General features: G+C 29.3%; 4 protein-coding genes across 5 annotated transcripts in view; 2 read left to right on the top strand and 2 right to left on the bottom strand.

Moving 5' to 3' along the window:
* Nucleotides 1–923: 923 nt before the first annotated feature.
* Nucleotides 924–7,166, top strand: Vps16A (vacuolar protein sorting 16). The gene is made up of 16 exons (XM_018548123.1): nucleotides 924–1,120; nucleotides 1,431–1,617; nucleotides 1,713–1,841; nucleotides 2,806–2,950; nucleotides 3,353–3,468; nucleotides 3,571–3,746; nucleotides 3,872–4,244; nucleotides 4,315–4,442; nucleotides 4,543–4,687; nucleotides 4,769–4,903; nucleotides 5,519–5,680; nucleotides 5,748–5,897; nucleotides 5,983–6,230; nucleotides 6,395–6,491; nucleotides 6,837–6,940; nucleotides 7,028–7,166. The coding sequence occupies exons 1-16, from the start codon at nucleotides 1,065–1,067 to the stop codon at nucleotides 7,164–7,166; spliced, it is 2,490 nt and encodes an 829-aa protein (XP_018403625.1). The 5' UTR covers nucleotides 924–1,064.
* A 496-nt stretch (nucleotides 7,167–7,662) lies between these two features.
* Nucleotides 7,663–11,844, bottom strand: Ppcs (phosphopantothenoylcysteine synthetase). 2 transcript variants are annotated; one of them, XM_018548177.1, is made up of 7 exons: nucleotides 11,746–11,844; nucleotides 11,183–11,326; nucleotides 10,388–10,518; nucleotides 9,205–9,302; nucleotides 8,907–9,121; nucleotides 7,884–8,066; nucleotides 7,663–7,821 (listed from the first exon to the last, which is right to left on the bottom strand). In XM_018548177.1, exons 2-7 carry the CDS (start codon nucleotides 11,309–11,311, stop codon nucleotides 7,663–7,665), a joined length of 915 nt encoding a protein of 304 aa, XP_018403679.1. In that variant the 5' UTR covers nucleotides 11,312–11,326; nucleotides 11,746–11,844. The 2 variants fall into 2 exon arrangements, with proteins under 2 accessions (XP_018403679.1, XP_018403678.1); XM_018548176.1 differs by lacking the exon at nucleotides 11,746–11,844 and having other exon boundaries at nucleotides 11,183–11,455.
* Nucleotides 11,845–12,449: 605 nt separating this feature from the next.
* ND-MLRQ (NADH dehydrogenase (ubiquinone) MLRQ subunit) lies at nucleotides 12,450–13,421 on the bottom strand. Its single transcript, XM_018548179.1, has 3 exons — nucleotides 13,264–13,421; nucleotides 13,033–13,179; nucleotides 12,450–12,562 (listed from the first exon to the last, which is right to left on the bottom strand). The coding sequence occupies exons 1-3, from the start codon at nucleotides 13,303–13,305 to the stop codon at nucleotides 12,506–12,508; spliced, it is 246 nt and encodes an 81-aa protein (XP_018403681.1). The 5' UTR covers nucleotides 13,306–13,421; the 3' UTR covers nucleotides 12,450–12,505.
* A 1,319-nt stretch (nucleotides 13,422–14,740) lies between these two features.
* Nucleotides 14,741–27,500, top strand: part of LOC108780484 (uncharacterized) — a 29,625-nt gene continuing 16,865 nt past the window's right edge. Inside the window, exons 1-8 of the mRNA XM_018548214.1 lie at nucleotides 14,741–14,842; nucleotides 15,727–15,852; nucleotides 19,387–19,500; nucleotides 23,727–23,897; nucleotides 24,386–24,657; nucleotides 25,073–25,270; nucleotides 26,420–26,873; nucleotides 27,094–27,099. Of these exons, the coding sequence (XP_018403716.1) occupies nucleotides 15,737–15,852; nucleotides 19,387–19,500; nucleotides 23,727–23,897; nucleotides 24,386–24,657; nucleotides 25,073–25,270; nucleotides 26,420–26,873; nucleotides 27,094–27,099 (1,331 nt within the window). The 5' untranslated portion in view covers nucleotides 14,741–14,842; nucleotides 15,727–15,736. The remainder of the gene's footprint in view (nucleotides 14,843–15,726; nucleotides 15,853–19,386; nucleotides 19,501–23,726; nucleotides 23,898–24,385; nucleotides 24,658–25,072; nucleotides 25,271–26,419; nucleotides 26,874–27,093; nucleotides 27,100–27,500) is intronic.

Raw genomic sequence — 27,500 nt, forward strand, 5'->3', positions numbered from 1 at the left:
TATATATATATTTATATATATGTATATATATTATAAATGTGTATATTAAACACTCGACCATATTTCAGTTGTCAATACGAGTGTTAACGACATGTAACGTAATACGCGCCAAATGTAAAAGTAAAATCGCTTGATCTGAAAAAGTTTAAGTGACATATATGGCAGCTCTCGAGATGTAATATGCTTGTAGAATCGTAGTTTTGCAGAATCACTAACAACAAAAGCAATATTGTTTTTTATTTCATTCTACACCTGATAAACCATTGCGAATTTTTATTCTATTGAATAAATTAATATTTAATAAAATTTACTTACACACACTATATGGTTACTTTTTACGGCTGTCATCTTTTTTCTACGGTCCTACAGTAATTAGTCCACAGAAGTCAGTTTTGTTCCATTGTTTTCGATACGCAATAATTTTGTTCCTGTGGTCCCATGAAGTGGAATTAGCGTAAATAAATCGTCGGTTTACCAATCATACAACTATTTAGACGAAGACAGATGAAGGAAAGTAACGAAAATTGTTTTATGATTGACTATCCGCTTACGTGAATTCCGTTCGATGGGATCAAAGAAACGAAACTTTCGCGCATCAAATACAGCGGAACATCCGCGATTGGTCAGATCTTCAATACGCGCGATCCGCAATGACCGCAATACGCGCGATACGCTCCATGGGACTGCACCCTTATTCTTTAGCTAATATTTTATTATTAAATGCAAATTATCATATTTTTAATATATGTGCATTATTTTTGAGTGATATATGTAAAATATATAAAATATATTATAATTTCAGGAATTTTTAACAAATTTTTCACGTGCGACTAATGAATTCCGTTTACTATTAGCGAATACGTTACTGATATTCGACGCGCATGCGCTAGCGGCTAGAAACGCAGCCCGTCCGGTATCACTATTCTATTCTAGGGAGGCAGGAACCATTTATTAAGGAGAAGGAGAGAAAGAAAGAAAATATATTATCCAATAGGCAAATATAGGAGTATTATGTGATTGTGATTTATGTCATTGTCTGACATCTCACATTAATACACCGAAAAATGTCGGCGATGTTAACTGCCGATTGGTTTCCTCTGGGACGAGACGTATACTTTCGGTAAATTTATCATACTCTGATAAATTTATATACATATTTTTTGACAAATACAATATGTTTACATATTTAAGTTTTGTATTTTTGATATACACAGTCTGACATTGTTTTGATGCATTGGCTACATTCAACATAGAAAGAAGCTTTGTGCAATTTGTAAATGTATAAATCATATATACTATACATATATATATATATTTTTTTTATATCAAAATTATAAATCGTTTTATTAAAGACTCACAATACTTGCAAAGCTGCTTTCTGCTGAACGTAGCTACTATTATTAACAGAATGTTACTTATTTTTATTTCAGCAAATTTGAGCTGTATCCGATATCCTTCCAACATGAGATTTCCAGCAACAACTTGATTGTTGCAGCTCCATATGGAGGCTCCATTGCTGTAACGAGAAACCCCAAGAAACTTGTCAAGATTCAAGGGGCTAGCAAACCTTTAATATTGCTGTATACATCATCAGGGAAATTGACAGCCAAATTGCAAGTAAGATCTCTTTGGTTTGACAAAAACCAAATTTGTGACTTGAATTATGATATTTTTTACCTTTGTTTCTTATTCTTTGCTTAATTATCTATTAGTGGAGCAGTGGCCAACTGATATCGTTTGGCTGGTCTCAGCAAGAAGAATTGTTGTGCGTGCAAGATGATGGTATGGTTCTCATATATGACATGTTTGGAACTTATCAGCATACCTTTAGCATGGGAAATGTAAGTTAACTGAGATATGAAAATCATATGAGATGTAAATCTTTATATCTCATATGATTTTGTTTTATATTTTAATCACAGATATTTATTTTGACGACTTGATTCATTTATAACATAGTATTATATTGTTTTATTTGTACTTTATTTATTCCTTTTATTTTTATTGTGTATCTGACCTTAAATAATGATCTCATTAAAATTATAATTTTTGCTTTTCGTTAATTTATTTTATTTAATACATGTTCTATTTTTAAAACAAACTATTATTTGATAGAACTCTCGAAATTCAAAAGTACATTATATATTAATTTGATGTATAGGTAATAAGAGCATCAATACAGCGCAGTAATTTATAGCGTAAATTTCTAATCATATTTTCAAAAAATGTTATATATAATGTTAATACAAACGTTAATACTTAAACATTTCAGTTTTTTTTAAATCATCTTCAGCAGTATAGTAGATAATTGATATTGTTAATTAAATTCATAACCCATAATTGGAGAGTAACTTCTATTGTAGACTGAGAATGAGCATATATGTCTCTACTTAATGGTGAATTGTCATATTTATCTCTTTGTTGTTTAACTGACTAAACTGAAAAGTAAAATAATGAATGTTATTTAATTTCACTCGTTTTTGCTTTCTACTCACTCTTCGCCTCAAATTACATTGAATTATTAGAAAGTAATTCGTCATAATACAATTATTTGATAAAATTTAATTTTACAATAAATAAAAAAATATACGCAGTGATGGTATAATTAATTATTCTTAGCTAATGAAGACTGAATATAATTAAAACAAATTTCTTATAAGAATTAAAACATTACATTTATAATAACATACTTATGCCTGTTATTTAGCCCTCATTTCATATTCTCTTTTATTGTTTTGCAAGAATCAAGCTTTGAGTTCGTTATATTAATTTTAAATTATAAATACATTATTCTTTCTTTTCAAGGTAGCCAAGGATACCAAAGTTGTCGACGCAAAGTTTTTCACAACATCTAATAGCACTGGGATAGCTGTTTTAACGTCCACCAATCGTATATTTCTAGTAAACAACGTGTCTGAGCCTAAAGTCCGACCAATTACTGATGTACCAAGTAAATATAATATATAAATTAAGAATAGGACTCTAAGAGTAAATCTACGAATCTAAGAGGGATTAAAAAGTCAATTAAATGTCTACGCGGTTATTGATGCGGAAAAATTATTTATTTACTCATCTGAAATAATCTGCATATGTTTCAACCAACATTTTCGGTTCTTTTCAATGCGAAAACATTAAATTAACTAAGTAATATATTATAAACTATAAATTATGCAATACATAATATATGAATCGTTTTGTCACGAATTGAAATACAAAAAGTCTGAGGTCATTTGTTAATACGTTATATTATATTCTTCATTGTATATCATTTTTATATTTTTCATTTTATTATATATTTATATATTCGTTTATATATTTATTAAATTTCTGTCAATGCAATTGTTACTTCTAGGATATCCAATTGATTGCTGGTACATGGTACATTGCGAAAGGGAGACACAAGCGATTTTGTCAAATAGAGAAGGAATATTTGTAATTCATCAGTCTCATCAGAACACTTTTTCATTTGTGAGCATAATATTGTATTCACAATGTTATTATAATTTACATGACGTAAATTCTTATGCATTTAAAAACAGCTAATCCAGGCTACTTTAATATATTTCTTAGAGCAGTCTATTCAACAATAAGATCAATAGTGTGATAGCGATAGCTGCGTCCAGCAACAATCGCCATATTGCGCTTTATTCCGATACTGGACACTTGTATATCGGTTCAATAGATTTCAGAGAGAAATATTGTGAATGCTATACAAATGTGAAGGAATCTCTAACGAATATAGCTTGGTCGGTAAAGATAATATATATATATATTTTTTTTAATTAAGTCTAATGAGAAATATAAAGAATAGTGGATAAAATGGACTGATTTTTGTTCTTGGAGTAACAAGTAATGGTTTTTTTTGTCATAGGTGTGGTACAGAAGCCGTGGTATGCAGCTGGCACAGTACGATAATGGTAGTAGGACGTATGGCTGATACTATAGTATACAATTATGATGGTTCAATACATTTAGTTACGGAAATCGACGGAGTACGCGTGTTATCGAACAGTTCCCATGAAATGATTCAGAAAGTACCAAATGTCGTGCAAAGAATATTTAGAATCAACTCGACGGATCCTGCATCCTATCTCTTAGAAGCCTCTAAACAGTTTCAAAAGAAGAGTCACAAAGCTGATAGTTATATAGACTTGGTGAAAGATAAACTGGATTCGGCAATAAAGGCATGCATCGATGGTGCGAGTCATGAATTCGATTTCGAAACACAAAAAATTCTGATGAGGGTAAATATATTGAGAGAAAAACGTATGTTCGTCAAAATCAAATTATTTGATATTGTCAATTTTTTATTAGGCTGCCAAATTTGGAAAAGGATTTAGCAAAACGATAGATTCGGAGTATTATGTTCAAATGTGTAGGATTTTGAGAGTCTTGAATGCAGTGAGGCATCCTGTTGTGGGCATTCCGTTAACGTATGCGCAGTATCCTTTTTTTTCAGTTGATACTATGCAAAATATTGTATAATCTTTTGTATAATTATTGCAATATATTTCTGTAGAAATCTCTCCTTAATGATACTAGATTTAATATTCTCACGAATCAAGTGTTGCTAGACCGACTAGTAGCACGAAGACATTATTATTTGAGCATACAAATAGCGCGTCACTTGCAGTTACCCGAGATAGATGGGGAAAGTAGAATATTAGCACATTGGGCTTGTTACAAAGTAAGATAAATAATATGTAAAGTGGTGAAATTTTACGTGCAAATTGGATTAACAAATATATTTTTCTTTTCTACTTTGTAGGTGAAACAAACGCAGTTAGATAAGGAACAAATAGCAGAGGAAATTGCTGATAAATTAGGATACGCACCTGGTGTTTCGTATAGCGAAATTGCAAAAAGAGCAGCGGATTGCGGACGAAAACAATTGGCGATTAAAGTAAATCTATTTATATAAATATTAGGTTGTTCGGAAAGTTTTTATTTCAATTTTGAGAATCTTGAATGCATTCTACCTCAAAATTGTACATCTTAGTAAAAAAAATGAACGAAATTTAAATTTAAAAAAAGTTTAAAGTTTGAAATCTCTACTTTTGAAAGATTAGTATATTTTTTTAGTTTCTGTGAGTTTTAGTAATTTTTACATATAAAAAACTACGAGCTGAAAAAAAAGGAACAATTTTCTTATTACTTTGTGGGTCTTTTCCATATGTCCAAAAAAATTTGCGAAAATTTTCAACTATCTTTCGTGAAAGCTATAGTGTTTTGAAAAGATCTTAAGAAGAGCTATAATAATATGCAATAAAATCTAGGAGGTTCTATTTAAAAAATTCAAAATGACCTCATCTTGATCGTGGCAACGCCATCCAATGTCAAACGAATATAACCAGATCTTTTAAACTGTACAACTTTTGACTGAAACATTTTTTTCATATCTTTTATAATTTTTGATATTTCGGTGTCAAAAGTTAAAATGAGACACCCAGTAATGCACACGCACACACGTACTTTACCACGCAAAGGAGAACTATTTATACTATTAGCGTCTTTTCAGTTAATCGATTATGAACCACGAGCGCATCAACAAGTACCTTTATTATTGACACTTGGCGAGGAACGTGCTGCCCTGCATAAAGCCGTAGAAAGCGGTAATACGGATCTAGTCTATACTGTCATTCTTCATCTCAGAGAAAATATGACACTTGGCGACTTTCAAGTAAGCAATGATATTTTGTTCCAAGGATACATAATTACGTGCTTTTTACAATTAATCTTTAATGCAGATGTCTATAATGCATTGTCCTCTAGCAATGGCATTATATATCAAATATTGTCAGAACCACAATAGAGAGACATTGCGTGATATTTATAATCAATACGACGATTTTCATTCGCAAGCAGTGTGGTTTATCACTGAGAGTTACCAACGAAAAGTTAGTAGTTAATATTTTTGCATTTATAATTGAAAACTTTTTTTGTAATACAAAATTTGAAATAAATAATGCCACATATTTTTAGAATACAATGTCGAGAGACGCATTACTGCAATCGGCTCAAGAAAATTTTAGATCGGCTCGTAATGATACTAACGCGTCGTTAACAGAAGAACAGATAAAACTCTTGAAATATCAGAGATCTTTAGAGGATACGCTACACGAATCAGTCGTGGGAAAGCCTTTGCATGATACCATGAGAATATTATTATTGCGTAATGAGTTAAAATTGGCGGACAAGTTACGATCGGAGTATAAAATACCAGATCGGAGGTAGTGTGTATTAATTTTTATAACTTAGTGAACTATGTACATTGTCAATGAAATAAAAAGGCAATTAAGAGTCAATATTCATTGACAATTTTTTAATACTAAGAGTCCTGTATATTCGTTCTATTTTATGTATATTGTCTTATATAAGTAATATTTTAATGCAGATATTGGTGGCTAAGAATACAATGTTTAGCAGAACAAGGTTTATGGAATGATTTGGAAAAGTTTTCTAAAAGTAAAAAGTCTCCTATTGGCTATGAGGTAAGATCAGTAAATACATTGTTTTAAACTCTAGAACTTTTGTATGAAATATTTCTTTCAGCAATGTTTATACTTTACAAAATATTTAAGGGCTCCGTTGTTAATCAGTTAACATTTTATATAATTCACATTTGATTTTCATTAAGGAGAATATTCAAGTTTTAATTTAAATTTCAGTTTATCTCAATAAATTCTTTTTCGCTGAATTTTATCACTATTGAAAAATATTAAAACTGTGCTAAAATTTAATGATCCTTTTTTTTTTCGAGTAACACAATACTTATGTATGCAGCTATTCGTTTGTCGATGTGATGAAATAATGTTTTCACAATTTCCATGTTTAAGCCGTTTATAGATGAATGCCTAAAGTACAACGAAAAATTAGAAGCGAGAAAATATTTAACCAAAGTTAAAGATGATCTCAAAGTCAAGTATTTAGTGAAGTTAAAGTAAGTACTTGAAAAAATATATTTTCTTTAAAGAAACATAAATAAGATTTACATATAAGAATATAACTATCTACTATAATTCTGCAGTTTGCTTAGCGAAGCAGCACAAACAGCGTATGAACAAAAAGATGCTTCGGCTCTCACATTTGTGCTGGCACAATGCGGATCATCAGACAGACAATTCGTAGATAAAATCAATATGTTACTAGCTAGTCTTAAAAATTAAGGTTTTTTATTTGTTTTATTAGAGATAAAAGTATTTATATACAATTCAGATAATATAAAACTTAACATCTGACACGAACGGTGATCTTAAAAATAATTTTACAGATCAGAGAATGTTCAAGACGTAACTTACATAGCTCTAATAAATACATTAAACATTTATTTTAAAAAATATATATCTCGCTCTGTAATTAATAAAAAAATTTAATCTGTTCAGACATTCCGTTTGTTATGTAATCCGTACAAAAATATGAATGTATATCTGCTGTGCAAAATAATAGTATTTGTAACTAAATTCTGTACATTTATATTGCTTTATAATGCTGATATATATGTACAATATAATAGTATATACTAAACCTGAGTATCTATCTTCCATTATCACCATTGTAATATAATTTATTTACTTCCAAAATGCAGATTTTATATATAAAATTGAAAACATATTTTATACAGCTAAAAACATATTTATCAACTAACTTTTTTGGACCATATAATTACTTTATATGCTTCTCAACGAGATCCCTTACGATTAATTGTTCAATTTCTTCACCATTATCTAGCTGTTCGTTTGTAAGAGACAAAACATAATTGGTTTCCTTGCTTACAATAATCACTTGTTGCTTTCTAGTTTGCAACATGTTGGCTATTACAAGCTGAAAGACATTCCCATCAAAATTTAGAATTATTTTACAGAAAACTCAATTTCATTACTTACATTATGATGATACTTGTTAAGGGCAGTCCTCGCTTTAGAAATTAGCAAATCTTCATCAGTTTCTAATTTAAATGAAACTACAAATGCTTTCGGTACCCACAAACTGACTAACGGAGCTAAAATTTTTGGTACTAATTGAAGAGATATAGTTGGAGGTCCACTCGAGGAAATTTTATGGACCGACTGAAAGAAATTTTATATATAAAGTGTGTATCGTAAAGGCCGTAACAATGCTTAAGAGTAGATTTCTGAGATTATTTTCAAATGAAAATCCTCATGTAAGAATGTCAAGGCCATAATAGTTTTTGAATTAGAAACACTTAAAATTAGCGAATCTCTCTCTCTCTCACCAACAGTTCACGCTTTAAGGTAAGTAGGTAAATGCCAAAATACCTAGACAGCCTCAGAGAGACTGTCAAATATTTTGTGTACTGATAGAACACACTAAATTGAATCGAAAAATCTGCTATCATTTTGCAATATTCGCAATAATTAATAAGATATTAATTTAAAAAAAAAACGTCGAATATTGGTTTTCAGTAACTTTTTACTCAAATATTATCAACTTTACAGAAAAACAGTAAACGACAAAAATTGTTTATTTTTTCTCATAGAGCTTAAAAAGGTTTTTTTTAAATTTCTTATCAACTTTTTAATAGTATATTTTCTTACTGGCAACTATTTTTACCAATATGAAAAAATGCAATACTAAAAAATTCTGAAAAAATTCTCTCTATAAGAAAAAAATAAACAATTTTTATCACTTGCTGTTTTCCTGTTGACAGTACTTGAGTAAAAAATTATTAAAAATCAATATTCGCTGATTTTTAGTAATTAATATCTTATTAACCATTGCGAAAATTTTGTAAGATAATAGAGGACTTTTCGACTCAGCTTAGTTTGCTACCAGCATACGAAATATTTGGCGGTAATTCTGGGATACTCTGTATATCGTAATAAAGTAATGGAATACATTATATTTTTTAAATGAGACGAAGTTTTATGTGTGAATGATATATCTACCATTTCATTGGAAGGAATGTAAAAATCCGAGACCGCTGCTGCTAAATATAATATAGCTTTGTTCTCCAGAGGTGCTAATGCTTGACAAGCAGATCGCAGTAGCCAGAGATACTCGGAGAAAGTTGTAAAAGTAAGTTGTAGTAATTTTGTTTGATTAAATGCCTCTCTATACTTTCGCAATACTGTTGCTACCTTCTGTGTATATTCTGGCAGTACTGAAAAAAACAATATAATAATAACATTTAATCAATGCGAATTAAAAAAGTAAGATTATAGTTAATTATTTTTCGTAACTTACCTGTAATAATAGGATTTTCATTATTGTCTGATATTTGAAGCAAGTCTAAAAATTTCTGTCCTACAAAATGTCTCGAGAATGGTTCTAAAGATTTAACTCTGAAAATGTAAAAAAGAGTTTATGCTATAAAGAGTTGAAGATAGTATGGCAAATAAGGCACTTGTTTCATAAAAAAAAAATTGAAAAAAAAAGCAATACAAATTTTTATATATGTTAATTTAGTTGTTACTAACGGTGACTATAATCACTTGCCGTTGAATGTTTACTATACATTAGATTAAATGAAAATGAAATATATAATGATAAAAATTGTGATAAAATATGTGATTCACAATTTTGTGGCTATCAAAGAGAAAAATATTACTTTAAATAAAACAATACATTTCTTATGAATTTATACAAGAATTAATATTATCTATATAAATAAAGAAAATATATTATACACATTTTTACTTTACTGTAAATCTATTATCTATATTTCGTTCTCATTTATAATATACGCACATAATTTGTATGTCATGTCCCGTACATGTGATAGTATGTCTTATTAAATGAATGTTTAATTATCAAATATTACGTTAATTAATATCAGATTGGCAGCAAAAACCAAATAGGAGCTACAAAATCTTGTTCTGTTTCTGCTGCCAATCTTCTGGCAAAACATATCAGTAAGTTTCGTCCTCCCTACTGAAAAAAAATCATATCACAAAAATATATAATGAAACCATGTAATTAAAACAAATAAATGACATAATGACAAATTATTCCAAATCAGTACATAATTTTTTAAAATTTGAAAAATGATATATTAAAAATATTTTCATCTATTATTTTATAAAGTTATCGAATTTTAAATAATTAAATGATAGAAATAGAAGAAAAGAATGTATCATTGTGTAATTTTTCAAATTGCGTGATTTCAAAAATTTTCAAAAAAATTTTTTTAATTATGTGATAGGTCCACACAATAACAAAAAAATTTAATTTTAACCTGCTCATAGTTGCCTACATATAAAAATTACCAAACTCACAGAAACTTAAAAAACAGCGGCCTTTTAGAAATAGAGATTTTTAGTTTTAAAACTTTTTTTAAATATAAATTTTATTCATTTTTAATAAAGTTACGTTGCTATTAATAGTAATACAAAAATTGAACATTTCATACTTAATAATCTAATATTACCTATGCATAAAAATAACTGCATATCCATACTCTAAGAAGTATTCTGCTGAAACCGAGCCTCTTGTCCCTGCACTGAAATTGTCCACAAATCTCACTGTATTGTGTTCCAAGGGTACTGTCGTACCACCACTCTGTAAGTAAATGTGTCACAATTCAAATTAAAACGTCGTAGAAACATTGCATGTATTATAAATTTTGAATTTCTGTAATTCACTCTAGCTCTAGTTTAAGTAATAATAAAAGAAAGAAAGATCAATTAAGATCAGAAAATCAGATCACAATTTAAAAGTAGTTATGTTTACATTATTACTTCTTTTTTATGATATAAAATTAAGAAGGAAATGTTTTGTCTTCACTTAGTCATCATCAGTTCCAGAAAAATAATAATGGAATTAATAGATAAAATTCATATAATGAAATAATATTTTCGAACATTTTATTATGTAAATTTTAACTATTACTTTTGTTATTATTTTTTATTTAAGATGGTTGATGACTAAATGAAGTCAAAATGTTCTCCTCTCACAATTACATATCGTAAAAAAACTAGTAATAACGTTGTGAACTTATTGATAAACTAGTTTTAAATTGTGATCTGATTTTTTGTTCTTATGCCTAATTTTTTAACCTCTAGATATAACTTTATCCAGGAGATATCTTCCAAAATACAATGGAGATATCTCCTGGATAAAGTTTTCTGCATTTATTTGAAAGGGAAGAAATTGGGCATAATAAAAAATTGACCTTTCTTCCTTTCATTATTGCATATGTATAATATTAAATTCTGAGACTCACCGTCACCAATACCACTTTATTACCGGCCTCAAGATGCTTCCTGGTGAATTCCTTCAATGCCTGTTCGTTCTGCGCCAAGTCTTGAGGGGGTGGATGCTTTGCATAGAAATCTTCCCATGTTGAGACCATCGTAAATAGCTGCGACTGAAAAGAACTGCTGTATGAGGAAACGATGAAAACTCGATACATATCACTAATTTGCGACTACAAGAAAATAATAAATTGAAATCATTAAAATTTTAGAATATTAATTTTGAAGTATAATTTCGGTATAACGATTGATTGCAGAGGAACTTTCGTTCCTCTACAAGTTTTCTTTTTTTAAGCGATTCGAAAGTGACAATTTTCGATGTCCTTTTTATAGCAAATGAGAGATATATTTTTTCAGGGTCTTATATAATATATAAACTTATCGAGGTTACCGAATATATTATTCATTTTATTACGTATTATTAGCGATATTTTATAAAGTATCCGTCTCTGCAATAACTTCACGCCAAGTGCCAATTGAGTACGAACGTCAACTGTTGGAAGCAAAAAGAAAATGAAAAACGATTACTAACCTCGAATCTCAATGGGTATCTTTTTCCTAAAACGTATCAGTTTAACTTCGATCGTCGATCAGCGTTTTACAAGCAACAGTATGTCCTCATATAATATAATTCTAATCCTTCTATAATATAATTATCCAAGTGACACGATATCACACTTTTCCGAAAATTCCTTCTTACAGAAAAAAAAAATCTTCGAGTGTTCCACGATAAATTCATGAATCTGTCATTCCTTTTCGTTTTGTTTATATATGTATATATAAGTAAAAAACATGATAAAATATATATATTTATAGTCAGATCTTATATTTAAGGCTTTCTTCATTAAATTTATCTTTAGATGCTCAGTAGCTAATAAAATAGTTTGAATATCATCTAAAGATAAGTTTGAGGAAGCCTTCAATATAAGGTCTGACTATGAATACAGGCAAAACTTTTGTAGGATAATATAAAAGGCCACTGATTTAACAACATTATATTAGTAGAGGAAAACAAAATGTATTTTCTGTATCTACATCACTTACATGCGAGATAGCCTTTATTAAATATCAAACTTTCTCTCAAACAAAAAATTAAATTACATAATTTATATATATTCAATAATGTTAAAAGTAAAATTAAATTAATCTCCTTCCGAGATTAATTTAGGACTGCTGCGCTCCTGTTATTTGGTCATAAGAACAATAGTATTGCTCAGAAATGAAAGTTTTCAAAGGTAGCAATTTATATAACAGTTTATTCCTATAACAAATACTAGTTTACATATTGCTGCTCAATACTCTGGCGCCGGGCTCTTCGCATTAGTAATTTCATCTCTTGTTGCATAGAACTGTAACAAGACACAAAAGTGAGCACATACAGGAGCTGCTTTCTGAACAATTGATACATTTGGAATTATTCTAAGCTTACTTTGGTCAATCGTATTTCAGCAGGCTTACTCTGTAACTCTTAATGCAAGTTTCATTATTGTTGTAAATTATAACGCCACTGCAAAGCTTTTGCACCATAATAAAAGAGTTGCACTGTAGTGCCTTCATTTAAGTAGTAGTAACATTATTGCACAAGTATTTTATGGTATAAAAAGCTATGCAACAATGTTGTTACTGTCTTAACAAGTTACAGAATAGGCCTGCAAGATGGAATTCTATTTATATACAATTTCACACACATATGTGTGTGTGTGTGTGTGTGTGTGTGTGTAAACAGAGAAAATTGTAAATAGAATTATATCCTGAATTTTGACATGGATCATCCGAAATAAGCTTGGAGTGACAAAACAGCAATTGTCACACTCAGAACCTTATATTGCTTATCCTTATAGGCATTCCATGGTTCAGCCTCCTTCTTGTTTAGCCAAGAAACATCAGGACTTTGGAACGCCAAGCGTGCCGTGTAGAAGAACGCACCAAAGGCTCCCAGGCCTAAGCAGAAATAAATTGGGAGCAGCTAGAAAAGAAGGAAAAAAGAGGATATTGAGTGGAGTATTGCAACATTCCGTAATGCAAAGTAAACTATGAGTTTGATGCTCACAGTTGGGTGCTTCCTCATACTCTTCAAACTCAATCCTTGCATTTTGATGTTCAGTGAGAATATCCGTGCAATTCTATAAAACAAATCAGACGAATGTACTTCAAGCACTATTCTTTGCAAAATCCAGCAGCACCCAGCAAGGACATCAGATTTGGTCAGATTCTATGGTCTAGTTTACATCGTACTCTAAAAATGGATACTATCTAGTAACTTTTTATGTAAGGTGCTACGCAGAATAAAAGAAACAGAAAACAGAGAATAAGAATTTCAACCTATCAGAAATCATATATTGTGGAATAAATAGTGTGTATTCCACAGTATATGATTTCTGATAGGTTGAAATTCTTATTCTCTGTTCCCTGTTCCTTTTATTCTGCGTAGCCCTTATTGTTATTCTCTGTTCTCTATTCCTTTTATTCTGCGTAGCTTTAAACAATAGGCACAGGCAACAGGGAATAACGAGCCGTCCAATCAGAACTCTGGGATATAATATTGAACTTATATCTCAGAGCTCTGATTGGATGGCTCCTTATTCCCTGTTGCCTGTGCCTATTGTGTTTTTAGCTTTATATCCTAGAGCTCTGATTGGACGGATCATAATTTCCTATTGACTATGCCTATTGCCTGTGCCTATTGTGTTTAACCTTTAAGCGGGGAGCACAGACTTTTGCATAACGCATAAACCATATACATAAAGAATTTTATTGGTTCATTTTCTTATGCATAAGTCAATGAACCAATCAAATTCTTTATGTATATGGTTTATGCGTTATGCAAAAGTCTGTGCTCCCCGCTTTATTCTTCTTCTTCTTCTCTAGACCCTGAAAAGGTAAAGCCTAATGCGTGGTCTACAATGGCAGTAGTAGTAGTGAATGAGACTGAAGAGTAAGAAATTGACCAATCACAGTCGAATATTCTCCTCATATTTGACTGTGATTGGTTAATTCTTACAACTATAACCAGATACAACTACGCTTACGTAATTGTAGAATGGGCTTTGTGCCTGGTTTATGGGCCTTCTGCAATAAGCCATAAGTCATAAATCGGAAGTAAGAAACTAAAAATTGACAACTGTGATTGGTCCATTTCTAGCTTATAACTTATGATTTGTGACTTACGACTTATTGTAGAAGGCCCATTATGCTTCAGGCTTAATCCCAAGATCCTAAAATTCAACCAATAAAGCTGCCAGCTCTAACCGAAATTTGAACTCTATTGGCTGAATTTTAGGATTAAGACCTTAAGACCGAAGCATAAACCAGGCATTACTGTGATTGGTCAATTTACTTACTGCTTACGTCTTACTACCTTACCTTTTTTATGTGCCATGCCTTTATCTGTCAAGAATCTCAACTCAAAATATAAATCGATTCCCTTCTACAGGTACAAAAAAACCTTTAATAAGCAGATGTGTATCAGTGCATCAAGTGTGATTAAGTGCATAGAGTTTTATTATATTTGTCAACTGAGAAGCCGTTGCTAGCGAGTTAACCCACATTCGTGCTGATTCATACGATCTGGAGATCTGCAAGTTCACTAAGAGGTTTTTTAAACGGCTCGGTTGGTTTCTCTCGAGCCCGTAAGTATCATCATTATTAACTACTGTATTATATTATTACGATCATTGTGTGATGTATTCGATGAAATATTTCCAATTTTTAAAACAGTTCAAGAAAATTAAAGTGATTTGATAATTTCAAAGTTTCATTAAAAGATATAATTTTTTCTCATTTTACTTCTCAACGTCTTTTGTATTTGATAAGTAAACAGAAATATAGAAGTTTATTATATGCCAACGAATGAAATATAAGAATGATAAAAATTGTTGCATGACATAAATAAAAAAAAGATAATATAAAGGAGAGATGGAAACTTATGCAGTCGGCAAAAATGATTTCTTAAGGTTAAAATATTTATCAAAAGTTTAGAATGCTTTTTGTAGCGTAAAAATTAATAAATCTAGCATATTACTGAATCTTCAGATAGTGAAGCCTGCAGATATAAACGTTGAGCAGAACATGCTACCAATTTTTGATTGCAGAAGGGTAACAAATTGTATACAGAGTACTATCTGACAATGTCAGCCTACTGTCAGAAATAGGACAAAGCCAGCTGACATGCTATGATAGTAGATTGATAGGCAGTAATTGAACAAAATCTTGCATGCCATATTGAGAGCAGATTAAATCAGAACCTGAATCGAGCAGACTTTGCTCAGTTTCTGTTATCCATTTTCTGGCATAGCCTATCAGCAGCCTTTGTCGATAAATCCACAGCCAAATGTGGACACAGATGGCTATGGTTTTGTAGTCAAAGTCTAATCAAGCTTGCTACCAATTTTTCTGTAAATTGCTATCAGAGTTCTATAACTGTTTGAACAACGTTTTGTGGAAGAGAGGAAAAAAACAACAAAATTTTGGCCTCTTTCCTGTCTACCATATATATGTTTTCTATTTTTGTCAGGTGGTTTGACATGTCAAATCCTTCAGAACGCATCAGTTATGTACAAGACAGCAGCAGTGATACAGAGACTGATTACAAGGAGACTGATGGAAGCATACTGCATCGCTTCTACAAAAATAGACTGAGGTAATTCATGAATTTTCTTATTTCAATTTTAATTACTCAATTTTAGATTCTGCAATATAGAGAATGTTCATGGAATGATTTTACATAAATTCACAGCAAAGAATTTATTACTATTTACATTGTATGTTACAAAACAAGGATATCATCATTAACACTTAAGAAGTTGAGAAGTCAAGTTAGAGTCTAATGTTTTATTTAAGTTTATATGAACCGAAAGAAACTAGCTCTGGTTTTAGTTACAATATCTTAGATTTTTCGGCATGCACTTAGCTCTTACAAATATTCATTATATATTTGCATGCAAGTTATTCTCTATATATAAATTTACATGTATTAGCTTGTTTGGAAAGTTCGTTTCAAATTTTCTAGCTCAAAATAGTATATTGTACATTAAAAAAATTAGCGATTATGCTATTCGATAGAGGTAAGTTTTTGCTTTAAAAATCTGATTTTTTAATTGCGGTACAGTGATTTTTAATTATGTTATATAACAATTAAAATCAAAAATTTCCTTTATTTAACTCGCGAATAACTCAAGAAAAAAATCGTAGGAATATTTAAAAAAAATGATTTTGTAGGGAAAGCTTTAAGCTTTCATGATAAATAATCGAAAATTTTCTCTAATTTTTTGGGGCACGTGAGAAAAAACGCACAAAGTGAAAAGAAAATTTTTCGTCTTTTTCAGTTCGTAGTTTTTTATATATAAAAATTACCACATTCACAGAAATTAAAAAAAATATAGTAATAACCTTTCGAAAGTAGAGATTTCAAGCTTCAAAAATTTTTAAATTTAAATTTTATTCATTTTTTTAAAGATGTTATATATAAAATTTTGAGCTGGAAAATTGAAACAAACTTTTCGGACAACCTAATATTATTTTGCCAATTATCAAAACATTCTTTAAATTCTCATAAAGCTTACATAAATGAAGAAAGTGCTTAATATACACATTTAAATTTTGTCTTTAATATTTATATTTTGACTTATATATAAATATATACATACGTATTATCATATATATTATAAATATATAATTATATTTGAGCTCATATACAGCGTGTCCCAAAATGATCGTCAAATATTTCGTGTGCTGGCAGAACAGACTAAACCGACAAGTAAGTCGAAAAGATTTCTATCATTTTGCAATCTTTGTAATAGTTAACAAGACATTAATTGTTAAAAATCGCCGAATATTGATTTTTAATCATTTTTTACTCAGCTACTATTAACTTTATAGAAAAGCAGCAAAAGCGACAAAAATTGTTAATTTCTTCTCATAGATTTCTAAGAATTTTTTCAGAATTTTGTAATACTGCATTTTCTTTTACTGTTGGTAAAAATAATTACCAATAAAAAAATATAGTATTAAAAAGTTAATAAAAAATTCTTAAAGCTCTATGAGAGAAAAAATAAATAATTTTTATTTCTTGCTGTTTTTCTTTAAAGTTGATAGTAATTGAATAAAAAATTATTAAAAATCAATGTTCTGCGATTTTTAATAATTAATATATTGTTAAACATTGCGGAAATTGCAAAATATGATACAGAACTTTTCGATTAGTTTAGTCGGTTTAGTCTATTCTACCTGCACACACGAAACATTTAACGGTCATTCTAGGATATTTTATATATCCTACAATATACAATGTACATAAAAAGTAGGACTAAAGTTAAATATTATGTAATATAAGGAAACCAGCAATATATGTTGTCAAGATCATGATATTGATTGATCTTCAGAAAATTTTAGCTGTAGTTCGATGTTTATTAAAAAGCTATTAATAATTAAGTTGATTTAAATTAAATTATTTTTTCTAATATTTTTAACAGTAGTACAATATTATTTGCTATATTTTGGGTTGAATCTCGCTTTGTGTTGAAAGTTGTAAACCAATATGTAATCTTACTTCGCGTTGTAAATCCGATAGGACACTTATCCTACCGAATATCATATATTTCATCGAATATCCTACTGGACATCTGAAAAAGATTTGAAAAAAAGGAAAAATAGCGATAATAATTTTCTTTATTTTCCCAATGTGACAAGAAAAAGAGGAAAAATTAATGTACAACAAATTTAGCTCTAAAAGAATAAAATTCTGCATTAATGACGCAAAATATGAATATAAATTTTTAACAGCAACAGAATTCCAAACAACACACAATATTTATAAAATATTTGTAAAAATATTTTTAAGATTTATTTTTAATATTTCATAAAAATTTTTGTTTTCTTAGATTGCACAGATCATAAATATTTATTATAAATATCATGAAATATTTATTGTAAACGTTGCAGTAAATTCTATAAAAATACTTAATAAGACATTATAATTCATAAGTAAGAAATACTTATATTAGAAATATTTAGTCTATGTTTTAATAATATTTCGAATAAAGTTTTATAATAATATGTAAAAATAAAATATGTATTTAAAACATTTAACAAAGAATGAATAATAATAAATATTTTATAATAAATTTTCTATGCTTTCTAGGATATACTATCGGATACCAATGATATCCGGCTATTCAGACTGATATAAAAAAGTTTCGGATAATGCCGGATATCGGATATTTCCTAGATATCTTATAAATAATCATTATTAAATAATCCTATAAATAATAATTATCAGTTAATTTTTAAATCTAATATCTTATTTTAATATCACAAACAAATAACGAAAAAAGTAACTAATCTTTCCTTTCTATATTGTAATCTCTGAATGCGGAGATACAGTTTTTTAAAAATCAGTAAAATTTGTGGGTTTTAAAGTGACTCCCTAATTATGCATAGTGTATTTCATTAAACGCGAGCATCTCCTTAATTGTGCTGCATTGTGCTACGTTTGTGCCAATATGTGCCATAAATTGCAACTTAATAACATGAAGCGTTTTCCAAAATGAAAAAAATCAAATTTTTGTTAACTCCGCATTTTGCAAATTTTATATTTTCTTTCATTGTGCTGTATTATGATACTTTTTTTTACACAAGTTAGCGCAATAAAAAAAAATGTAAAATTTGAAAAATGCGTTGCCAACTTTATACATGTTGTGTATGCATGCACAAACTGAATAATAATTAATAATATAATTGTTTCTTTAAAATTTTCAACATTTTCTAACTTCTTTAATGATCGCATTTGAAATCAATATACTATTTCAGAATTGAGTTTTTTTCCACGATATATAATATAAATATCGATTTTCTATCAAATAATGATTATGAACATAAATATTATATAATATAAATATATTATTTTATATAATAATGATAATAAATATAAACGAAAAGATTATTTTTATATAACATTTAATATCTCATTATCACATAGGCATTCAAAACATCATTTTCTCTCGTATCACAGAAATTTGGCTTTAATTGCACTTACTGGCTTTTATGATTATGTACATATATATGATGTTCTGGAAGCAATAAATTTTTATGAAGTAGCATAGTAGAAACATCGCACAGGTGCTTGTATAAGTAGCCGATTAGTATAAGATTACGTGGTTGTTCTGTGCATGTATAGTTGTGGTGGCTCGTCGAAGCCGAAATCTTGTCTGGTACAGAGGGACGGCAGTGGTGACCGGCATTGTCATTCTTTCAATTCCGGCAGGAATTCGCAGTTTACGAAATTAAACAGGTAAATGCACGTAATAGATAAAAGTAGGAGTTTTCTTCTCATATATGCGCTTTTTTCTTCCTAATTTTAAAAATACAGTTCAGGAGTTTTACTGAATTAAAACTGATATTAATGAAATAAAACGTAGGAATTTGTTGCGATTGGTATAATTTTTATTTTATTAAATTTTGAATTACTATTTAAAAATTGTATATATTTAGTAACTATATTAAATTTATTTTAATTTTTTATAAAATATTTTTTTTTTCTATATCTTAATTTTTTTAAATCAATAATTTTCTTTCTACAATCTATAATTTAGAATATATTATATACAGAATGTTTACAGCGTAACGGTCCGCACGATTTTTTAGACACTTTCAACAGTTACAAAGAAAAGTTGAAAGATGAATGAATTCTCATTGTTTTACAATTGTATTATAATATAAAAATTGATCGTATTTAGGTTTTGCTATATAAATAATTTTTTCCGATGAGCATACACTCTTAGCATCTTTTTTTTACCTTTTTTTTTATATTATACAGATAACACCTGGATACTTAATTCCTTGACGGCGAATATTTATTCTTACTCAGTTCCTTAACGACAATCCCGATATTTTATTTTGAAAAATTTTTGTCGCGCGCGTTGTAGAGTCGTCATATGCGGCCACATGCAACGCTGATCAGCTAGTTAGGATAGATGATGATTATCGAAAAAATGAAACGTACATTTTTCCCCTAGTCGACGACGACGTTAATAATAACATAATCTCAATAATCTCACTTGTCAATACTTTGTGCATAAAGCGCAGAAAGTATCATATATAGAGTCTCTATAAAAATAATCTGGTCATGCGGGTGATTCCACATCCTCTGGTCGACCAACAATCTTTCTTATATAATTTATAACTTAGACTATTCTTCAATAGCAAACACTTGGACTCTCAGTTCTTCGATAGCGAACACACAGACAACGCCTAGACATTTAATTCCTTGACAGCGAATACGACAGACAACCTAGACATTCAATTCCTCGACGACGACCTCAGTATTTCATTTTGAATAATTTACGCCGCGCACATTACATCCGTTATATGGTGACGTATAAATGTGCAATGTTGTCAACGCTGGTCTACTGGTTAGATAATAGTCAAAGGCCATCTATTACCGAAAAAACGAAACGTACATTCTGAGCGGTCAATGTTAATAATAATAACTACCTTGACAGTAAATATCTATTAAGAATTAATAAGACGAGAAGAGTCAAGAGCGATAAGCAGACTTAATAACAATTCATGTTCGTGTTGACACGAGTTGTCACCATAATATTGATTTTAGATCTAATTTAGATTTTAGATTTTGCATGGATAAGAATCTTCGTCCACCTTTTTTTTTATGTAGCATTCCTAAGTAGCATGTGGTAAGAAGCCCTTACCACGGGTAGTTGTTGCTCCTTAAATATATAAGGATTATTCAGTCGTGGATGATTTTTGGCCAGGATCTTTAGTCACGATCATTAGTCTATAACGATCCCGAGTAGTCTGAGCTGATGTGACTTGATAATGAAGAATTAAAAATCAGTAAAGGTAAATTGATTTTCAAACCATGATTGGTTGATTTGAATTTAATTCTTGTCATTTTTATGTTTACTATTAATTTTTAATATGTTAGTCCCAAACTGGATTTGTTAAAATGTCGGTTAAATATAAAAAACTGTCGGGTTAAAATATAAAATCCCGTATTTATTTAGCTAAATCGCACAGTCTTGTTCAATTTCGGGTAAAGTACTGAAATGTATTGACCCAAAAACTGATAACTTATGGTTTGTAATAATATTAATTAGAAAATAATACTGATTGTGAAAATAATAACTTTTATATAATATTATAATAAAAAATTACGATAAACTAAATATCACTTGTGAAATTATAGGGGTGTGTACGTATAATTTTATTATCTTAATAACGTCTTAATGACGTTTCTAACATCAAAAGACATCGTAAAAACGTTATTAATTATATCACTTTGCTATTTAAAACGTTATATTGTCATAGTATTACTGTATAACATTTCAATATTAGTTATCAATATGTAATATATCAGTAATATTTCTGTGTTATTATATTGTAATATGTAATATTTATGGTATATTCTGTGATATTACTGTGATATTACGTGCTATATGAAATATAATATGTATCATAAACATCTATTAATAAAAAGAAACTATGTGCTTTTTTATTGATTTTTAACAGATTATTACTATTTAATCCATGATTACCCAGCCCATAGTGCACGAATATAAATTAAAATTACCTATTTTCAGGATATTTTTGGAAATCGAATATAAGTACATACTGACATAAATCCGATGGCTTTTTTGTAGGATCGTTAAAAATCTTTTGTATATTAAACATTAATAAATAATATTCAAAATCTTTAAGGGAGAATAATTACAGGTTATGCAACTTTAGATCTAAATTGTATAATAGCTGCTACGCATAGTAATTTGTTAAAAAGAGCAGAATTTTGTGTTACAGAAGAAGGCAAGCAATTTAACATTTGCTTATATCAATTACAAATCAATAAAATTTATTCACGTAATCTTTTTTTATCGTATGTTGTGTAGTCCGCATGAAACAGATGAACAATATTTACCTATTAACTTTTTTTTTTAAGGGAATACTGGAATGACCAAATTATCAACGATACAATCGTATAAAAATCTCCGAACTGATTGAGTGAAATCAAAAATCCTTTTATAGTATTAAAGTAGACGCAAAATCCTGTAAAAAGATTTTTGGTTTCAATCAATTTCAAGATTTTTGAACGACTGTAATGTTAATAATTTGATCACTCCAGCATCCCCTTAATTGTTAGAAGTATCTAAAAAATCGCGGACCGTTACTGAACACCCTGTACATATTATAGATTATACAGTACAGGATCTTTAAAAAATCCGGAAACACTAAAATATTTTGAAAATAAAGCATTTTTTTAGAAAAATGTTTTAGATAAAAGTTGTAGGGTTTAAAAAGACCTGTTTACTGATTGCATCCGTTTGATTTCGGCAAGATCAAACTACGCCGATTTTTTTTAATGGAAAAACTTTTTTTATTATATATTCTTGTAGCATATCTCGAGCTTATCAAAATTGTGCAATAAAGTTTTTTTTTTTATTAAATACGTATAGAGTTATAAGGCTTGAAAGTTACAGTACCGCGACATTACTATTATCTAAGGTATTCAACTGATGATTAAAACCTTTTGAATGATGTTTAGAGTTATGACTTCGATATACTTAATAACGTGTTAAAATCAATTTGTCAAAATCAAGCTCGTTTGAAATTATTCTTATTTCCATTTCTAGTGTAAAAATAAAAATAAGAGGAACAACTTCCAAATGCCTTGATCTTAACGTACGATATCATGACTCCGAATATTAAAATTTAACCATCAGTCAAACACCTTAAATAGTGCTAATGTATAATAAATAATGCTGATTGTAATTTTCAAGCTTCTACTTGAATGAAAAATAATTTTATTGTATTGTTTTAAAAAACTTAACGTATGCTATAAAAATATGCGACAGAATGGAGGTTTTTACAAAAAAAAAAATTGATGTAACTTTAACCTGACATTGTCAACGCCCAGGATTAAACGGATGAGATTAATAAATAGATCTTTTTAAACCTCTTAATTTTTGTCTGAAACATTTTTCTGAAAAATACTTTGTCTTCAAAATATTTTAGCGTTTCCAGAATTTTTAAAGATCATGTGTACATATATATTATATTTTATGTGTATACAGTCAAAATATTAACTTTAGTAAATGTATTGTATACGCTTACTAGTTAATACTTTACGTAGAGTAAATCTATATATTGACTACGATAGACTATAGTAAGTGTATACATTTATTGAGTTAACAATTTGACTATGATATATATCTATATAATATAATATTCGAGAACAGTATATATTATAGATATAATATGATATAGATAATACATTAATTAAAAGGAGAAACAAATTCTAACTGTATATTTATTTCGAACAATTATATTTTTTTCTTCTTATGACCTCAAATCTCAAAATCAAGCTACCGGGCTTCGTAATTTATAAGGTAGGTCTTATAAACCGTGTTGATATCATTATCTTATGTATCTACCAAAAATTTCCTACCCTATAGAAAAAATATATTATTGCATATATTAATTAAGAGACGTTAATATTGTCCACAGAATTCGCTCGAACATCAATAACATCAGTATGGCCAAACAGAGTCAGACTCAAAATCAAAGCAGTGGTAAAGACAATACAGTGTCGGGAGGATCGGCGACAGCATCTACTACTGGAGTTAGTAATCAGCCAGCTAGCGATGAAAGAATTACGCTCATTGTTGATAATACCAGGTGATAATAGAAAAATATATTAATAAATTAATAAAATATGTGTATTATATACATACATGTATGATATTAATTAAAAATATATACTTAGGATATATACACATTTCAGTTAAATCTTAATGTTTTTATTAACTCTGTAATATATAATTGATTCTCCTGTTTGATTTTCACTGTGTAAATGTGAAAATTGTGTATTGTGATATTGTTTTAATGGGTTTATAATTAATATCTAACCAATTCTTGAAGATAAATCATTATGATTGTTATTGTATATCCTAGAAAAAGGCTGCATTCGATAAAAAGCGTATGCTTTATTATTTTATCCGTTTAACATTCGGCGAATGCAAGGGAAACATATATTTATGTAAAATGGAACGCAGCCGAAATGTATTGTTGTTGAAGGACACTATAATTTAGTTATTCTTTTAGTTTATTGATTTATTTTTTTCTTCATTAAAATCTATTTGCGTTTTGATCTTTTCTTGTTTCAGATTTATTGTTGATCCAGCTTTATTCACAGCGCATCCCAATACAATGTTGGGTCGTATGTTCAGTTCAGGTGTGGAGTATGCTCAACCTAATGAACGCGGCGAGTATGAGGTTGCCGATGGCATTTCTGCCATGGTTTTCCGCGCTATCCTAGAATATTATAAGGGCGGAGTAATTCGGTGTCCTCCGACTGTAAGTGTTCAGGAACTACGAGAAGCATGTGACTATCTACTAGTGCCTTTTGATGCCAGCACTGTAAAATGTCAAAATCTCAGTAAGTATTACAAACGAAAAAATATATATATATATAATATATATATGTGCGTGTGTATAGCTTTATTAATTTTATTGCATAACTTTTTATAAATTTTTAAAAAGTTTATATTATTTTTTACTATAAATAAGTAATTAATATATGAGATATAATAATAAAGAATACATAAATATAAAAAATAATTAATGAAAATAAAAACAATTAATATATTATATGACAAATATTTTTTGTGTACAAAATAACGATTTAATTAATTAAACGTTTCAAGAGTGTCGAATATCTTAGAACGTCTTAAGTTTTGAATTAATTATAACTTAAGAAAATTATGTATATATAAATAGAAAAAATATCAAACTAATAGAAAAATTGATTTATTTTTTTATAAGAATTTCTAAAGTTAAAAAATTTGTTTTAGGAGGATTGCTACACGAATTGTCGAATGAAGGTGCACGCTGTCAGTTCGAAGTATTCTTAGAGGACTTGATTTTGCCGTTGATGGTAAACAGTGCACGACGCGGTGATCGCGAATGCCACATTGTTGTCCTGCTCGAAGATGATGTCGTCGATTGGGATGAGGAGTATCCGCCCCAAATGGGAGAAGAATACTCCCAAAGTAAGTAAATCGGATTTTTAGGAATATTTACATATTATACATAATTACATATCTCTGGTTTTGAAACATTCATTTATATCTCTAGCTAAATTGAGAATTCTATTGTAAAAATGAATAAAATCTCAAATAATTAATTACTTGGAATTGCTCATTTTTTTTTTACTATTTTATACTATAATTTATATACAAACATTAAATTTGGATAGTATGTCATTTTTGCATCTCAATTTTATTTTAATATTTTATTATTATATAAATTATTTTGTATAAATAATTTAATGATACAAAGTATCTTATAAGTATTATTAAATGATTTTATTCATTAAAAATCAAATATTATAAATACTTTGTATAGCATAATTTACTTAACCATTGAGCGCCGACCAATTTTTATAGATATACCATAGGAACCGATGCTTGAAACTATCCATTGTTTGATAATTATTTTTATGCAATTTGAGAACCTTGATTAGTTATTTTAGTATATCGTTGGATATTACGGAAATTTGTGGCACACGGTATGCGTCGTCGGCTACTGAAGAGAGTAGTCAATGTCACACGGTGTGTGTCACCGGCACTCAACGTGTTAAAGTAATTCTCTTAAATCTTCTTTTTGCATATATATTTTTGATACAGCTCATATAAAATACTGTAAGTAACCTTCAAAAGCTTTAAAAAAACACATGCAACTTTTTTAGTTATGAAATATAGTAAGTGTTAATTTTACACATCATCACTGTGCTCAATGCAAAATCGATTAGCTTTGCCTTTAAAGGTGCATAATCTCCATTAGTTCCGCCTGTTTTCTTCAACAATGAATGCTCAAGGTAGCTTGCGATATTAATACGATCCTGTAATGTGTACCATATATTTAACCGCTCGCACACTCAGGAATTTACATAATATTGGAATAGTAGCGAACTGGAATTTGTGTAACTTAACTAATAGACTTTACATGTATCATAAATACATAATTATTATAAATATATGAATAAACAATGAAACAATTTCATTACTTTATTTGATTAATTCATATTTATTACTTTTTAATTCACTACTTTTCACTGACTCTTTTCATTTTCTAAAGGTTGAAATTTACTTTAGATTTTAAACATCGGTTATTTTATATCGTACTTTTCTTATTTTCAGCTGTCAATAGTACGGCAATGTATCGCTTTTTCAAGTATATTGAGAACCGGGACGTGGCCAAACAAGTAATGAAAGAGCGGGGCCTCAAGAAAATTCGTTTGGGCATCGAGGGTTATCCGACTTACAAAGAGAAAGTGAAGAAACGTGCCGGTGGTCGCGCTGAAGTCATATACAATTATGTTCAGCGACCTTTTATCCATATGTCTTGGGAAAAGGAAGAAGCCAAGAGTCGTCACGTAGACTTTCAGTGCGTTAAATCCAAATCGGTAACGAATCTCGCTGAAGCCACAGCCGATCCTGTTCTTGATGCCGCTGGAAATCCTATGCTTCTTCAAGTTGCTGAAGGGGCAGTCTCCCAGCCAGAAGTGGTTGGGATTCCTATGGGATCGGATGCTGATGTGGATGGACCGATGGGACCTGGCGATCAAGACTTGGGCCCTTTACCATCTGACGAGCTACCATAAAAGATAATAAAAGAATAAGGACTTAGAAATCTAAAAAAAATCTTGGAAACGAACTTTATAAACATATTTATAAAATCTTTAAAGAATTTCTTCAAGAATCCATCATGAAGAATGCAAATTGACTACTGAAAACTTGAATGTATTAGATTTTTAAAAGATTGAAGTGCATTTGACTTTAAATTGTTATGAATTGAATCTCGAAGACTTTAGAATCCAGTGTATCTTGATGATAGAAGTATATTGTACCCTGAGAATTTCCCAAGATGCATATCAATGAAAGTTCTAAAACTGAAAAAAGGAGCGAATTTATTTATGATGTAATTTTCATTCTTATGATACAAATTTATGCAATTCCGTGAAAAAAAAATTTATTTATACTGAAGAATTCGTATTATTTTGTGGACAAAATTCTATTTGTTATATTTTACTATTAATATTCTTACTATTACTAATGTGTGGATTGTTTTAGATTTTTGATATCACGTATTTGAACAACTACATGATTGAAACAAGATGTATCGAAAGACTTATCAAAGCGCCATGCACTTCAGTCTTCACGATTCAATGTTTTGCTTTATCTTCGATTTCTTTTTCTTTTGAATCTATACGATTCTATT

This window comes from Cyphomyrmex costatus, unplaced genomic scaffold (assembly GCF_001594065.2).
Source record: "Cyphomyrmex costatus isolate MS0001 unplaced genomic scaffold, Ccosl1.0 scaffold70, whole genome shotgun sequence".
NCBI classification, from domain to species: Eukaryota; Metazoa; Arthropoda; class Insecta; order Hymenoptera; family Formicidae; genus Cyphomyrmex; species Cyphomyrmex costatus.

Excerpts from the sequence above, each read along its gene's own strand:
- ND-MLRQ (XM_018548179.1), bottom strand. The coding sequence starts at position 13,305 with ATGCAAGGATTGAGTTTGAAGAGTATGAGGAAGCACCCAACT. Across the intron at positions 13,180-13,263 it reads GTATGAGGAAGCACCCAACT|CTGCTCCCAATTTATTTCTG; the intron begins GTGAGCATCAAA and ends CTTCTTTTCTAG. Across the intron at positions 12,563-13,032 it reads ATAAGGATAAGCAATATAAG|TTCTATGCAACAAGAGATGA; the intron begins GTTCTGAGTGTG and ends GTCTTGTTACAG.
- Vps16A (XM_018548123.1), top strand. The coding sequence starts at position 1,065 with ATGTCGGCGATGTTAACTGCCGATTGGTTTCCTCTGGGACGAGACGTA. Across the intron at positions 4,688-4,768 it reads CACATTGGGCTTGTTACAAA|GTGAAACAAACGCAGTTAGA; the intron begins GTAAGATAAATA and ends TCTACTTTGTAG. Across the intron at positions 6,941-7,027 it reads AAGTATTTAGTGAAGTTAAA|TTTGCTTAGCGAAGCAGCAC; the intron begins GTAAGTACTTGA and ends ATAATTCTGCAG.
- Ppcs (XM_018548176.1), bottom strand. The coding sequence starts at position 11,371 with ATGTATCGAGTTTTCATCGTTTCCTCATACAGCAGTTCTTTTCAGTCG. Across the intron at positions 10,519-11,182 it reads ATAAAGTGGTATTGGTGACG|AGTGGTGGTACGACAGTACC; the intron begins GTGAGTCTCAGA and ends ATTTACTTACAG. Across the intron at positions 9,303-10,387 it reads GCAGTTATTTTTATGCATAG|AGTTAAATCTTTAGAACCAT; the intron begins GTAATATTAGAT and ends TTACATTTTCAG.